Source organism: Aplysia californica, unplaced genomic scaffold, assembly GCF_000002075.1.
Source record: "Aplysia californica isolate F4 #8 unplaced genomic scaffold, AplCal3.0 scaffold00963, whole genome shotgun sequence".
NCBI lineage: Eukaryota > Metazoa > Mollusca > Gastropoda > Aplysiida > Aplysiidae > Aplysia > Aplysia californica.
In genome coordinates this window covers 9547-24553 of record NW_004798233.1, presented here as the reverse complement: position 1 = coordinate 24553, position 15007 = coordinate 9547, and the positions used below count along the sequence as shown (strand labels likewise).

The 15007-nt window shown below is 37.5% G+C and overlaps 1 protein-coding gene across 1 annotated transcript; it reads right to left on the bottom strand.

The window, feature by feature from the left end:
- Window positions 1–1532: 1532 nt before the first annotated feature.
- On the bottom strand, window positions 1533–13457 carry LOC101845811 (ADP-ribosylation factor). The gene is made up of 6 exons (XM_005110902.3): window positions 13326–13457; window positions 11772–11837; window positions 8107–8180; window positions 5513–5629; window positions 2728–2851; window positions 1533–1774 (listed from the first exon to the last, which is right to left on the bottom strand). The coding sequence occupies exons 1-6, from the start codon at window positions 13381–13383 to the stop codon at window positions 1578–1580; spliced, it is 636 nt and encodes a 211-aa protein (XP_005110959.1). The 5' UTR covers window positions 13384–13457; the 3' UTR covers window positions 1533–1577.
- Window positions 13458–15007: the final 1550 nt, after the last annotated feature.

Here is a 15007-nt window from a genome sequence, read left to right as displayed (position 1 = left end):
TTAATCAACGTTTTTCCTGAAAAATCCACACAGAAATTAGTTCTTTAATAAGGATGAAAGGTGTTCAGCCAAAAAACAAAAATTTGATAAAAATTCACAAACCTGCGGAAAAATGAAAGTTTCTTCACTTTGATTATTTTGACGAGAGCCTGATTCCACCACGCTGCCTCACAATTGTTACATGTGACTAATGTCAAAACTTGCACTAGTATGAGATTAAGCTCTATATAAATGCAATCTATTTTTATTTCAATGTTTTTTTTTACCTGAAGTCTTCATACCGTACTTTAAAAGAGTTCCCATAACCCTCTAGACACAGCTTAAGTCATTTCGTAGGGACACCGTACTGCAAGGAAATAAGTCTTGAAGTTCAAGCAAAATGCTTGTAATTGGGAGCACAAACTTACTCGATTCTCGGTGTTTGGCGTCATTGGTTAAGTAGTTGTGAAATCAGTTGCAAAACAGTGGCCAGAATTCACCATATCAAAGAATTTACCGAAATATTGTTATTTAAGAATTGGACAACTGCGTTCTCGTTAATGAAAGAAGGTGCACGCAGTCACAACAATTAATCGGTAAGCCTATAATCATATTTTCTCCTGAAGGATATTACGGGCCACAGTGTGCTTGGCAGAAAACATGCAAGCAATTGTATTTTAATGTAAGTCTAAAGGTTGTTAAAGAAGGAACATCGAGACTGTAAGAAGAGAAAAAATACTCAAGTCTTTTGAAAGAAATGTAAGTATAGTACTTTTAACTTAATCGTTTGAGAGAGAGAGAGAGAGAGAGAGAGAGAGAGAGAGAGAGAGAGAGAGAGAGAGAGAGAGAGAGAGAGAGAAAGGAGGGGGGGGCATATCATATGGATTTAACATCAACAGAAAGCCATACTGAACATAAATTGAGCAATTTGTTTTCAATAGAGGAGGAAAGCAGTTAGCCTTCCCTGAACTCAGTAATTATGGCACTCGTCAAGTTTACTATGTCAGGTCCACAGCTTGACATGTTTGTACCAGGCTAAGAAAGTCAAAAATACCCAGAGTAAGAGTAATGTCAGCTTTATATTTGTTTGTACATTATATAATATATATTACTAGCTGGGCCCCCTTTCAATGAAAGGAACGATCGGTGCTTTAATATCAACTAAAAGTCATTGGCCTACTATATTTACACTCAACTGGAATGGGGCAATAAATCTGAGAGATGCAAAAACATTATAAGGTCTAGATCTATACTCTCAAAACAAAATGCGCCTAGCGAAATATCACTTTCGGGTTTTCTAAAATTACAGAGACAGAAGCGTCGGCCTACAAAAGCGATCGGCGAAATTAAGAAATTTAACTTTTTGCAGCAAATCTGTCTCAAAACTTAAAAAACGAAGGGCGCCATAGTCAGGAGAATATTTTAAAGAATCTTTTGGCGAAAACCACATGTCGATCGATGCAGCCATTGAAAAGCCTTTTGAATAGCAAAATTCGGCCACCACAAATAGATATATTGACATACTATTCTCATAAAATCATGAATCTTCCAGATCCAGTTCAAAGTTGTGGTTTGTATTTCATATGACGCTTGCATATTTAATACATCAGCACTGACTTCACAAAACTAATGGGCTTTTTGAAGAACGACTTCATCGATTTTTCTTTCTTTCCTTTCTCAACGTTTCCTCCTTCAGGATTATTTGCGTCAGCCAGCTTTAGTTTGGTAGAAAATTCATTAAAGGCTTCACGGATACCTTCTCCTGTTGTTGCAACACAGGGTTTGAAGAAGATTTCTGGGGAAGAGATGAATAAAAATGAAAGAATTTACACAGTGTAAATACAGGACACTGCATAGCAATGACATACTAGATTTGAATTTGTTCCCCGGCATGTTACTGACTTAAATGCATGAAAAAAGGGGCATATCTTTGAAATTGGTACAGATCTTTCGTTTCCGAGTTTAAAAAAAAATAAGAAACTTAAAAAGGCAGGCAACAACATACACACTATGAACTATGTAAATTCATTTACTGATTTGTTCATAATGGTTTGAAATATGCAGCAGCCTAGCTTTTTAGTCTGCTGCTGATTGGACATTTTCTGCTTCATCCCTAAAGAGTTCATCTTGAATAAGTTTCCAATTGGAAAGTTATCCTAAACGTAATGATTCTACCTTTCCAGATAAAGTAGGAGCCAAACTATTCTAAATGTTTGTACTTCCATTTTTAAATCGAGTATTTTGGTGTAAAACGGTCTTTCTTTAACTTTTAATCTTTATTTTGTGTGGTTATAAAGGCCCAACAATGAAGACTACGCCTAATACTGTCCCCGTCGTTTTATGCAAGAAAAATTCTGAAATTATGCAAACTGAGCCCAAAAATATGAAATTAAGCAATTCCGTTAATTTTAACAAAGAATGATAACGGAAAATAATAAGAAATTATGCAAAAAATGTTCATATTTTTTCTAATTTATGCGGGGTGCATAAAACCACCGGGACAGCTTATAGCAGCTTACGCCAAAATGTGTCTTTGTGTACTTTGTGTGGTGACATATTCTTACTCATAATGTAGTATTCCTTTGCGTGCTTGATCATTTTTATTCAAGGAGCCTTAGAGGTCAAATTTGTCCATGTCATTGTGCATTTTTATATCTCTCACAATAGTATTTTCAAATTCTGTTGGCGCATTTTTACTTATGACCTATATTTATTTACTTATTTACTTATTTACATATACCAACTTACTGTGGTCTGGAGTGCTTGGGAATTTCTCCCTGAATCTTTTCTCCACCTCCTCACAATTCAGTGCTTGGGGTAAATCTTGCTTGTTAGCCAGGACCATCACTGTCATTCCTTTTGTCTCCTCCTCCTAAAACAGACCATGAAACACAAAGATTTATGTAAAAGTACATAAATACTACCACAGCACAGCACAGCACAGAGAAGTTTAGGATCGAACAACTAGATGTTGACAAAACAGTTGTTAGTAAACAAAAGGACAAAAATGTGTTTTCTTTTATGAAATCAGTTATACTATACGGATAAAAAAAACTGACCACTGAAGTGCATGTTGTAGAGAAAATGTGAAAATTTTACTGTGTAAAGGAAATACAGTGGGTTCAGCTTAAACTGAAATCTGTGGGACCACCAGATTTTCTTTGGTTTAGCCGTGCCTTTGGTTAAGAGAGATTGTTCAACTAGAGATAATTGTCTGCAGCGTAGAGTTTAGTATCACATTTGTGGCAAATTCCCTTTTTGAAAGTTTTTTTTTCTCATGTCTTCTGCTTTCAGTAACTGTAATTCAAGCTGTATTCGGTACGCATTGTACGTTCTCTTTCACAAAGTCAGTTTGCTTAATCTGCTCAGCAGTCACACAAAACAGACAAAATAGTAGATCTGCACACTATACTGTTATACTACACATTGTAGTGTGCTGTGCCCTATACTAAAGAAGTGAGAAGGCATGATGCCAATCACATCCAGAAACATTTGTGCCATATTATTCTCATGAGTAGGGCTAATATGAAATAGCTTCACAAAGGCGATAAGCTATGACCAACAAAGGTCGTGTATCAGATGTACATTTTTGCTATCTCTGCAACACTAAGCCTACCCACAGTGCCTAGGTCTATTGATATACTGTATGTGACAAACGTATGCAAAAGTAGGCATACAAAACAAAGGCAATCATGCCGCCTCTCCCTGGACCACAATCGTCCCATGCGCATTCTCATCAATCTCATGTCACTGTCTTCAGTTTCACTATCTAGAAGCAGGTAAGACTTTACGATTAGCGTTACTTGAGGAGTTGCTGGTGAAAATTTAGAGAATACAGTGGAACTCAGATTTAAAAAAGTTGTCGGGCCTCCAAATGTTTGTTATAAATAGCAAACATGAGGGTTTTGTGTAGATAATTACAGGCACTGAGCAAGTTATAACAATGTATTCAACTTTTTTAATCGAAAGTAGTTTGGTTTCCAATGAGAATGAGAGGCATTTTTTGTTTCTTTGATGTCATACCGAAGAAATACTGGAAAATTCCAGGAAAATACATAGATGAAGTCTACCAAGCACACACTGTGAGAAAGGACTGATTATTTCAAATGCATGCCTGTGTCATATATCATCTCTATAATGTGTAAGTTGATGAACAAGTTATGTTGTTGTGTAGAGCCAAGAATGCGTTAACATTTGATTCCACAGTCCAGCGCGCAATTCATTACGCAGATCTATGTCAAGACTGTCTGCCCCCGACACATGTTAAGACATATGTGTGTGCAAACAATGTGTGTGTTGACATGAAAGAAGACCGCCGATTGGTCACATAAGATATAAAAAAATAGGCTGAGTGAATAATGGTTCACTATACAATACAGATGACATGGATGGTTTCTTTGAACAGGTAAGGTTCGTGGCGGGAGAAAAACAAACGAAGGCACTTCAGCGGAGGCTGTTCACCCTGCCACCCTGCAAGTGACTTCCTTGAATTTAAGCTTGCTCATTATGAGTTAATTTTATACAGCCTATAATTTTTTATTTTTTTAAATGGGGAATCCAACTCCTTTGGTTGAATCCCAGTTTTTGTTGAATCTGAGTTCATTGGATCCGAGTTCCATTGTATAATCCTTGGTATTCTTTTCAGTTCAGAAATACGAGCATTTCAGCAAATCGATAATTTTCTTACAAAGGTAAAAGAAAAAAAATGGGGATTCTATTTTCTATCAGCTTATCCCTGTTTTTGGACTAACTTGGTGAGGTTTAAGTGTACTCCATTGCAAATTCTTAACAATTTACAGTGTAACATGACAATCAAACTTTGAAAAAAAAAATTATTAAAAGTAATCTAGACTAGGCTTTGGGTGATTTTGATTTAATTGAATGGTAGATGTTTTAGTTAGTTTTACTGCCCTGGGCAAATAGAGCGATTAGAAGCTGTGAGATACTGAAAACCAAAGGTAGAACTCAATAATAGACACTCCAAATGTTATAGCAACAAAAAATAGAGAGATGTTAAAACAGACTCCCTTTTACCTTCACATTAATTTACATTAACATTGTTGAACCAAAATACCACTGAGCCATTACAGTAGTGAATATGAATAAACAATTCTTGAGAATGGTGGCCTCTTGGTTAATATTTCACATGAAATACCCTTTGCTTTCATAAACATAAAGCTTGGCATCAAAATCCTTTACTATTTGTTCAGGTAAGCACTGGAGTCATTAATCAAACTTCATTTAAATAATGATATCAATGCACTCAATAATTCTTTAAACCTTCAAGGAAAATTTCTTGTCATCTTGTTCTCCAGTCAACAAAACCAAGGACATCCATCTTTTGAAGGAACCTACTTATTATAAATAATATGTATGTATGTGACCCATGGCTGAATACTGATCAAACCTCAACTAAAATAAGACCTAAACAATCTTAACAATAAATACAGGTAATATTTTTTATCAGACAGGAACAAAGCCAGCGACTGTACTTAAGTAAAAACTAAAAGGAGAAAGAGACACCATTTCTCACCTGCAAAATAAGCCAGTTGAAGTAGTCAAATGCATGATCCATGTACTCGTGCATAGCACTGTCCACCACTAACACTATACCTTGAGCAGCCTTGTAGTAAAGTCGAAAAAAGAATTGCTGTTGAGAGAGAAACAAATGAAAAAAAGTCATAACATTTGTATGAAAATCCCATTTTATGCAAATCAGTTGGGTTTTTTTTAATAGGAATTTCTTTTTCATTTATTGACTTGAAACTAAAATACACAAACATGGCTATTGCAAAGGCCTCTCCAAATGGTTTACTGAATATACAAAACTTTTTTTTCGTTTGTATCAAAATGTTTCTGAATATAAAAACAAAACTGTTTCTAAAAGTCAAACAAAACATAGACATTTCTTTTAATTTCATTATGACTTTAACAAAACATATTGTATCTGGGAAATGACGGAAGTAAACAATCTTACATATAATAAAAAGATAAAAAGAAACAATTAAACAAGTTCCCAAAAATGATTGCTTACATCTGATATTGATTGAAATTTCAGATGTAGGCTAATGCAAAAATCTAACTAAGCATTGCCATTATTTCTCTCCACAACCAGGATTGACCTGTATTGCGTTCCTGGCCTTTTGTTGAGAATGTCCTTTAAATGTCCCAAAAGTGAAATTACGGGACAGATGTTGGAGCATCTTTGGGAACAATGGGATGAGTCAAATCTTTACCATGTCTAGGTTGGGTGATCTATCTTTGAGATGAGAAGCACATCTCCCTTTTAATCTGCTATCACTTTTGAACAGTTTCAAATGAGATCAATTTAAAAAATAAGTTGGGTTGTACTTAAATATTCCACTACATTTGATTTAAAAAACAGTAAAAAACTAAACAAAACAACTAGCCTTGAGACAATGTTGATTATAAAATAAATTTAACAAACAAATTCATGGAAACTCTGAGATCCAAAACTGAACTTTTTAGTCCTCTGTGGAATACTTTTTACTTTCAACCTGGTAAATTTGTGATACCTAACGAGAGACCAAGTAGGCCTACTTTGCGTGCAAAATGAAAATCATCAAACGTAAAGGTAAAAACAACAGCAAAAGACTTCCAAAATAGATATGTGTTTCGCGCAATTGACCTATCTGCGCATGCGCTGCACGTTTTAACGATCTTAAGATTGCGCGGCCATCTTAAGATTGCGCTGCGCGTTCTAACGATGGCATAATTGCGCGGCAATCTGAAGATTGCGTTAATTTTTTATTTTTTATTTTATTCACATCAAAGAACATTCACATACATTTTCAAAAGTGTACAAATATGAAAATTAAAATTTTCATATAAAACTGAAAAGTTCACAAGAATGATACAATGCCAGGTATCAAACGCAAAGTTCACAAAGTACCCTACATTTAATTTATTTAATATTTTTTTAATAATACAAAAACAAAACAAAATTCATTTCCATCTTTATTTATTTTTTTAACTCACATCAAGGAACATTCACATGTATTTTCAAAAGTGTAAAAATATGAAAATGAAAATTTATGAAATATATATACAGTCGAACCTGTGTAAGACGGCCATCCATTGTCATAGGGAAAAGTGGCCGTATAAGACGGGTGGCCGTCTTAGGCAGGACTGATCAAGATGAAGAAAACAAACCATTCCCATCTGAAGTCCCAATCGAAAGTAGCCCCATTGTTGTTGTTTTTGTTGTTGTTGGTGTTGTTGGTTTGTATTTTGCTTGTTACTTTTATTTTGTTGCTGATTTTGTGCAAGGGTGACAATAAAACGAAATGTATCAGACAAGGAAGACTGAGTGCCATGTTAAAACAAACACATGGGTTGCCACCACTCGGAGAACGAGCGACGCTTCTGTCACAAGTTCATATTGACGTCCATTGTTACTTTGTTACAGCCTGGGTAAACAGTGACAACTCATCTCACTTACGTTGTGTATGAGTTCTGGGCGGGGCTTACGGGTTATGAGGGATCACACGCTTACCTCACCAGCAACTGAAAATTGGTACCTATTGGTCAACAGTGGGAGGGGCCTACGCAACATGATCGGTTGGAGGGGCTACCTAACAACAACGAAGTGATTGGATTATGACGGCTCACCCACAACGCCAGGGGCCAATGCACAATTTATAACAAAACGTAATGGAGTCAGTAAGGTGGCCGTCTAAGGCTTAGTGTGATAGGGGTTGTGTGTTAAAATATGGTGGCCGCAGCAGCGTTGGACAGGTGCCCGTTTTACAGTTAAATTATATAGAAAAAATGAAAGGGGGGAAATGGAAAGTGGCCGTTTGTACAGGTGGCCGTCTTATAGAGGTGGCCGTCAGGGCAGGTTTGACTGTATTATGCAATCTTCAGATCGACCCGTAATTATACGATCGCTTAAACGCGCAGAAGATTGCACAGATCGGTAAACTGCGCGGATCATATATACACTACGCTTAGTGTTCCTGATCTTTGACCTAGTCCAATATGTGGAGCATCCAGACTGTTAGCAAATCTACTTCAGCCAAGCATAAAATACCCTGCACCAACAATATGTGTCAGGCTGAAAGTTAAGGTACAATGACACGCTTGACAACATGGTCAGATACTTACCAAAGAGGATCTGCCACCTAATTCCCAGCTGCTCAGTGCAATGCCATTTAAAGTCACAGTATCTCCATCGAGACCTAAATATGAAGGGGGAAAAAAAACACGTTAAAAAAGATTTTAACTTCCAAATTATGCAAGCTAAGGACATAGAGTGAATATTTGACTTGGGGGGCTCTCATGGTCTAGAGGTATGATGTTCGCCTCTAATACAACAGGTCCGAGGTTCAAAACCTGAAAGCCACAGGAAATGTTCTTCTCCAAAAACATTTTCTCCTTTCACTTCCATTCCTGCTCTCTAACCATGCTTTTGTCTCCTTTCGTCTCCACTTTCTGCCCCAACCAATACTTTACCCCCTCCTCTGGGCTCCTGACTCTGCTGCCTTTCTACTGCTACTCCTCCTCACTACTGTCTTTCAGCCACATCCTTGATCTCAGGGTAAGGAAAGAGCTAACACTTAGCCTTCTTGAATAAGAGCGAAAAAATCTATGTCCTATGTGTAAGTCAAAGATCCCTTTGACATGCTTTATGTGTCAGGCATGCTCATATGACCTTATGCAGTTGCGAGTGCCGTAAAACATTTACTAAAAAAAATATAAAAAAATAACTACAACAAAAAATACCCAAGAGAGAAAAAGAAGTGTCATAATAATGCTGTATATATAATTCTTTGATTTTTTAATTTTTCTATTTTTTCGTAGCAGTAGTTACCCGCCATCAGCTTGCTAGGCCAGTCACGGTTTCACCAGAGCCCCTTTAGCCAGCAACGTTTCAGGGTGACCCGGGTCGGCCTTCACGGCTAGCGTAACGCCTCAGTGATATAAAGTCACACCGTACTTCACCCAGACCCAGCTATCCCCTACTTTGTCCTGTTTCCACCTCCCCCAGACCTGGACCTTAAGCAAAACTCATGAAAGCAAAATCACTGCATGCGAAATGAAATGTCTCCGCAAAACCCTTAACATCACAAGACGAGACAGGTAGAGAAATGAAGAAGTAAGAGCAGCTATCGGCACTGAGTCCTGCCTGCATTACATAGAAAGACAGAGGATAAAATGGTTTGGCCACCTGACCAGCCAGCCTTGAGAGCCTACAACACCAAGCACTCAGGCTATAAAGGAAGAGGAAGGCCACGCAAAAGGTGGATCGAGGGTGTCAAGGAAACACTAAGAAAACATAACATCACAACTGAAAGAGCTGCGGAGCTGGCCTACCATAGAAAACTGCATCTCCCCTCAACGCTTAACGGCAACAGAGGATGAAAAAGTAAAAGTAAAGTAAAGTAAAAGTATATAATTCTTTTGTCATTGACAATTTAGTCTACAGGGCGATCCAAAAAAAACCCCTACAATTTGTTTTGTAAAAAATATCTTCCACCATACTTAAGTTTTGCCTTGGAAGCCAAAAGGAATTTTTCCGATATTCATTTTATACAAGTCCATTGAATGGGTTTGCTCTATATGGTGCATTAAAAAAGCAACCCATTTTCAAACTTGTCCCCATTTTCGTAGCATGACCCACCAGTTCGCATTGGCCCTACAGCTAAAGATTGCAACAATCGCGCCATATTGCAAGCTAGCAGTCTAACAAGTTCTCAGAAGTCTGCAGATTGAATCTATGTATTTTCCCCAAATTTCATTTGCTTACTGAGATCATGGTTAAGTATAGTAAACAGCAGAGAGCTTTTTGTAATATTCAACATTATCCCTCCACAAATTCACCATCCCTGACATTTCACAAGTTCTGCGCACGGCATGGAAAGAATGCTCAGGTGCCCTCGAGACCTTTGGTATCATGAGTAGAGAAGTTCCGTCAGTTTGGATCTACAGAGAATCAGAACTAAAAATGTCTTTAAAAATGTTCACTTCAGGTCGAACAGGCACCATGTACAGCCCTTTATACGTCACCAAGGTGCAGATTTCAGAAGTCGAGTCCCATAAGACGTCTGTCTATAGACGATCTGCAGCTAGGACTTTCCTACACCTCAACAGTCTGCATTCTCATGGTACATCTTAACGTACGACTGTACCATTTTCATCTTCGCTGTGAAGAGATGACTTAAATCAGAGCATGGCAATGTGTTCATGATTCATTAGTTGTCTTGAAAAGCGGGATCATTTCCTCGATTTCATTTGGGTTAATGCAAAGCCTATTTTCACCCTGCGGGATACGTTAATTCTAAAACTGCTGTCTATTGGGTACCCCATTCCCTACTGCCTCTAGAGGCCACTTCACACTGAATATGTACAGTGTATGTGGCTTTAAACACTCATGGTTTAGCAGGTCCTTATGTTTAGGCGCCATCGAACATTTCGAATGACGCATTAAAAATGTGTCGAGTCCGAAGGAGGGCATGTAGAGCACTGCTTTTTGAAATTCAAGAATGAAATTGTTAGTTTTTTATTAACTGTAAAAGAAATTAAATATTGTTTAAATGTTACAGGGATGGAAAACTAAATGGCAAAGAGAGAAAAAAAAGAAAAAAATCTTTAACGACTTCCTGTCCTTTACAAGATTTTTTAAAATTTGTGAACGTTGCGTTTTCAAAATAAGTTTCTGCTTCGTAAATTTTATGTTAAACAAATTCCTTTTGAATGAATTATGTCTGTTCCAAATTACAGCATTCTAAAATAATTTTTGCGCGAGACATTCTGAGAAAAAGTTGAATTTTTTTTTTTCACCCTGTATAATATTCGTTACCCAGCATTTTGAAAAGCAGCTGAAAATCTCTAATCAGGAAAAGTCAACAAACATATTAAGGTAAGAGTAAAGTTGCAGGAAAAGACGGATAAACATTTCTTGTACGATATAACAGACCTATTACAGTGGAGTCCACTTATAACGAGTCCTGAAACAACGAGAAGTCTGTTACTAAGAGATCATTCTAAAACCCCGTTTTTTTTCCGTTCTTTATCTTTGTAAATAAAATACTGCTATAGCGCAATCACATAAACGCGCGAGTCGGTTATAGCGGAATATTGCTGCTCCTGTGCACAGCGCATAGGCTATTGAAACATGAAAACCTCGCCAGTTGAGAAACTTGTTGGTTATCAAGCGAAACAAAGAATGGGAGAGCCCATGTATGCCAACGATGAAGGCCGGAGCGAATGAGTGGGGAGTGTGTGGCACGCGCAGACACACCGTTGGGAAGCAGAATGCATTGCCTGATAACTAGGCTTTCTCAGTCCTGATAATGATAGGCCAGCCAGTCTAGATTATCTAGGCCTAGATATCTATCATGCCTCTCACTTCTCCGATGCGGGGATGGAGAGGTCACAGTGCTGCGATTGATCATGGAGCAAATGTGAGACGTGCGCAAGCAGACGCGGGAACGCACCACAGGGTGTGGTGGGGTGGGGGGCCACACAGAGGGCGAGTTAGCCTAGAGAACTGATAGCCAACGCCGAGCTGTCAACATCGCTAACGCTAGAGAAGGAAACCTGATTCAATTTTTTATCAAGAAAGACCTAGAGGTCATGTTGAACAATGTCATCATCGGAGGAGATGACCAAAAAAAATTAACAGAACACCAAACTCATAGATTAGACCTACTTTATTATTTCCTTTGAATTTATTATTGGATCCCTTACAACGAGAATCCTGCTATAACGGACATTCCGTACCGGTCCCCTCCCTCTCGTTATAACAGGATTCTACTGTACATACTTACCAACCGACGGCAGGCTCTCTTTTTTAAGATGTTGCAAGATTGTGTTCTTTCCACTGCTTACCGTACCTGCATAAAAGTAAAAGAAAAAGAGAAAATAATTGAAAGCCTTTTTCGTTTGTTTTCTCAATTCTGAGATTGAATATTATATCATATAAATTAAAATAGCCTAATCATCAGTAATATTCATTACTGGACAGCAGCTGACAAATCTCTGTACCTGTGTTAGTGGGTGTGGGGGTGTATGTTAAATTTTCATTTTTTTTCTTGTCCCATGTTCCATCAATAAACTGATAAAATGTGTGCCACAGTTAGGCTACATAAGTTTAAACAAAAGGAAAAAAAAGGACATATATATATATGTATAAAATATCCGTACATTTTTTACCACCATAAATATTTATGGGGTGGGGATGTTTTTGATGAGGCAATTGATGTGAATATATGTAGGCCTATTGTTAGCATTCTGCTGGTAGTGCTGCTTCTCCAGTTGCCATAGTAACCATTGTTTTAAATTTTAAAAGAATGACCTATTAGGCCATGCTGCAGGAGCAAACATTAAATATTTCAGTAACTCCCTTCCACCACCCCGCGGGGCGGTGCTACAGACTGAAAGTCTTAATTAGGCCATTCCAAATTAAGGGGGACATCAATTTATGTTCTTATGCTCAGTAGAATTCATCAATATCATGCTCATAACTGTGGCTGAACTGCATACGTGGAACTACTGCTTTTTCTTTCCTAAATCCTTATACTATCGTCATTTTTCCTCTACTTCTACTTGTTTTGTCAATCTCTTATAAAAATAAATGACCCGCCATTTCCGAGGTGCCTTGATAGTCAGAAAAGCAGACATTTAATTGTGCTGTTGAAGCTGGGGAGATGAGCAGAGTAAGTCTGATTCCCTTAAGGACATCTCTGTTGACATCCATCCCTTGGCGCTTATGCATTATATATATAAATATAGACTCTCTCTCTCTCTCTCTCTCTCTCTCTCTCTCTCTCTCTCCATATATATATATATATATATATATATATATATATATATATATATATCACCGTAAAAACTCTACTAAAAAAATAGAATAAAACTTATAGTTCAGTCCATGATTAAGTTTGAGTCTGAGTTTTGTGTGAATATAATCTTACTATACTATGGGGTGCCCACTACGGCTGGATCAGGCCGATCGCCCGACTCAGTTGCTTGATAAACTGAAAACAAACACTTTTACTTTTGTTTTTTAGGCGACCGAGTCGGGCGATCAGCCAATCCCATCTGTATACGTAGTGGGCACCCCATCTTAGTTTCCCTCCAATCAAGACCTAGAAACTAGATCGAATTCAAAACCTCATTATAAAAAACAGACTCTCTTACACCCCCCCCCCCCCCAATCTTTCTTAATAAAATCTTGTTAGCAACTGCTTCATTTCATTTTGTTCTATCTAATCTAGATCTAGATCTATATTTATATTTATACGTCAGTATAGCAAACACAAATTTGGCATAGCAAAATACATAACAATAGAACTAAAAGGTAAAGAAAAAAAGCAACAAACCTACGACAATTATTTGCGGAGGCGCAGACTCAGCTTTCCTTGGCGAGCAGTTTCCCATTTTGGACTCAAGATAACGATTCAACTGCTTCGAAAATTGAAATTTTCACTGTTATAGTGAGTAGGCCCTATTCAGTGTTCAGGGTTTTAAAAACAGCTGTAAAATCACTTCCACCAAGTCAAATCGCTTCCACCAAGTTAATAATCACAACAGAAAGAGAAGCCTAGATCTAGGCCCTACACTATAGCCTTTTTACAGTTGGCAAAGAGTCCTGTACAACTGAGAATAACAGTGGCTGTTCCGTGTGTAGTTCCGTGTGTTTATATACAAGGCCATAGGCTGCTATATTTAGAAATTGACAGCCATACTATATTTAGATCTGGTCAATTCCATGTGCCAAACCTGTGGAGTCTGGCTATTCGCAACAAGGTATATAGTCATAATCTGCGCTAAAAATGCTCTCAGTGGAACCAGAGAATTAAAAGATAGCATTAGCTGCATTATCAGGAGCACTAACTAAAATCTATAGAGAAAGTTTCGCAATGTTTTTTTTACGAACACGCGAGCTGTACTTCTGTATACTGTGTTTACAAAACAGACTGTTAACATGAAATGTACATATGTGTATTTAGGTCTATAGTAGTTGTCACAGTCTACATTAATCAGTACATTCAGCTTTCGTTCTGGGCATAATTATTTATTTACTAGAAATCTAGAGATAAATACTATATTATACTATGCTCTTCTGTTTATAGTTTCAATAAGAGTTTTACGGCGCTTGCAAAACAAATAGGTCATATAAGTGCTGAAGATTAGAGGAGATGTCAGAGAGTAACACACAGAAAAAAGAAATAGGAGCGAAAAGGATGAAAGATGTTTCACAGGAAATTGCATTTCTTTGCTCAAATCATCAGTTGAAACAACCATTCTCGATGGGAGGGAAAGCAATAGCAACAACAACAAAATCAGGGTGGAAGGGTACAGAAGTAAGACACGGTAATAAACTATTTATTATGTAGCCTATGCTGTAGTTTTCTGATTTGATGACGTTCCATTACAAAAAAATCAGCACCCTTTCACCAAAAGGAACAACAGCAATACAGTAACAGCAACAACAGCAGCAGCAACAAAAACGACAACAACAACAACAACAACAAAAGTTTCAGAAAGTCTGATTTTCAGTTTCAGAAAGCTTTGATTTTTCTCAGTGCTGGTACCGGTATCGAAAAAAACCCTGACTGTCAAATAGACTTAGTTTAGCGTACACCGATGACGACAGGGATTTATAAATGTCCAAGAAATTGTTATACTCTCGACGAGTGAATGTGTCTCGAAAACGACCCCATTTTATAGCCTACAATATATTGCATGCTCTCTACAGTTATAAACTATAAGTTCTGGCAGTATATGGAAGCATAATTATTTATTCTAATGCTTCCAGTAGCCTACTTTTCAACCTGTGGTCCTTGATTTTGCAACGTTTTTAAGCAGATGTGTTCAACCCCTTGCCCATTTTCTAAAGGGAGTTTACGTATTCTGAACTTGAGCAGATCTACAGTGTGTACGTGTTCCACCTTTTATTGTGACGCACGTTCAGCCACCAGAATGGCGTTATAAATTGATCTTTATTATTAGGCCTATGATGGTGATGATGATGATGAACAACCATTCTCAGTGGGAGTCA

Coding starts and splice junctions, on each gene's coding strand:
- LOC101845811 (XM_005110902.3), bottom strand. CDS start 13,383: ATGGGAAACTGCTCGCCAAGGAAAGCTGAGTCTGCGCCTCCGCAAATA. Junction 11,838..13,325: donor TCCGCAAATAATTGTCGTAG/GTTTGTTGCTTT, acceptor ACTTTTATGCAG/GTACGGTAAGCAGTGGAAAG. Junction 2,852..5,512: donor TCAACTGGCTTATTTTGCAG/GTGAGAAATGGT, acceptor GGTCTGTTTTAG/GAGGAGGAGACAAAAGGAAT.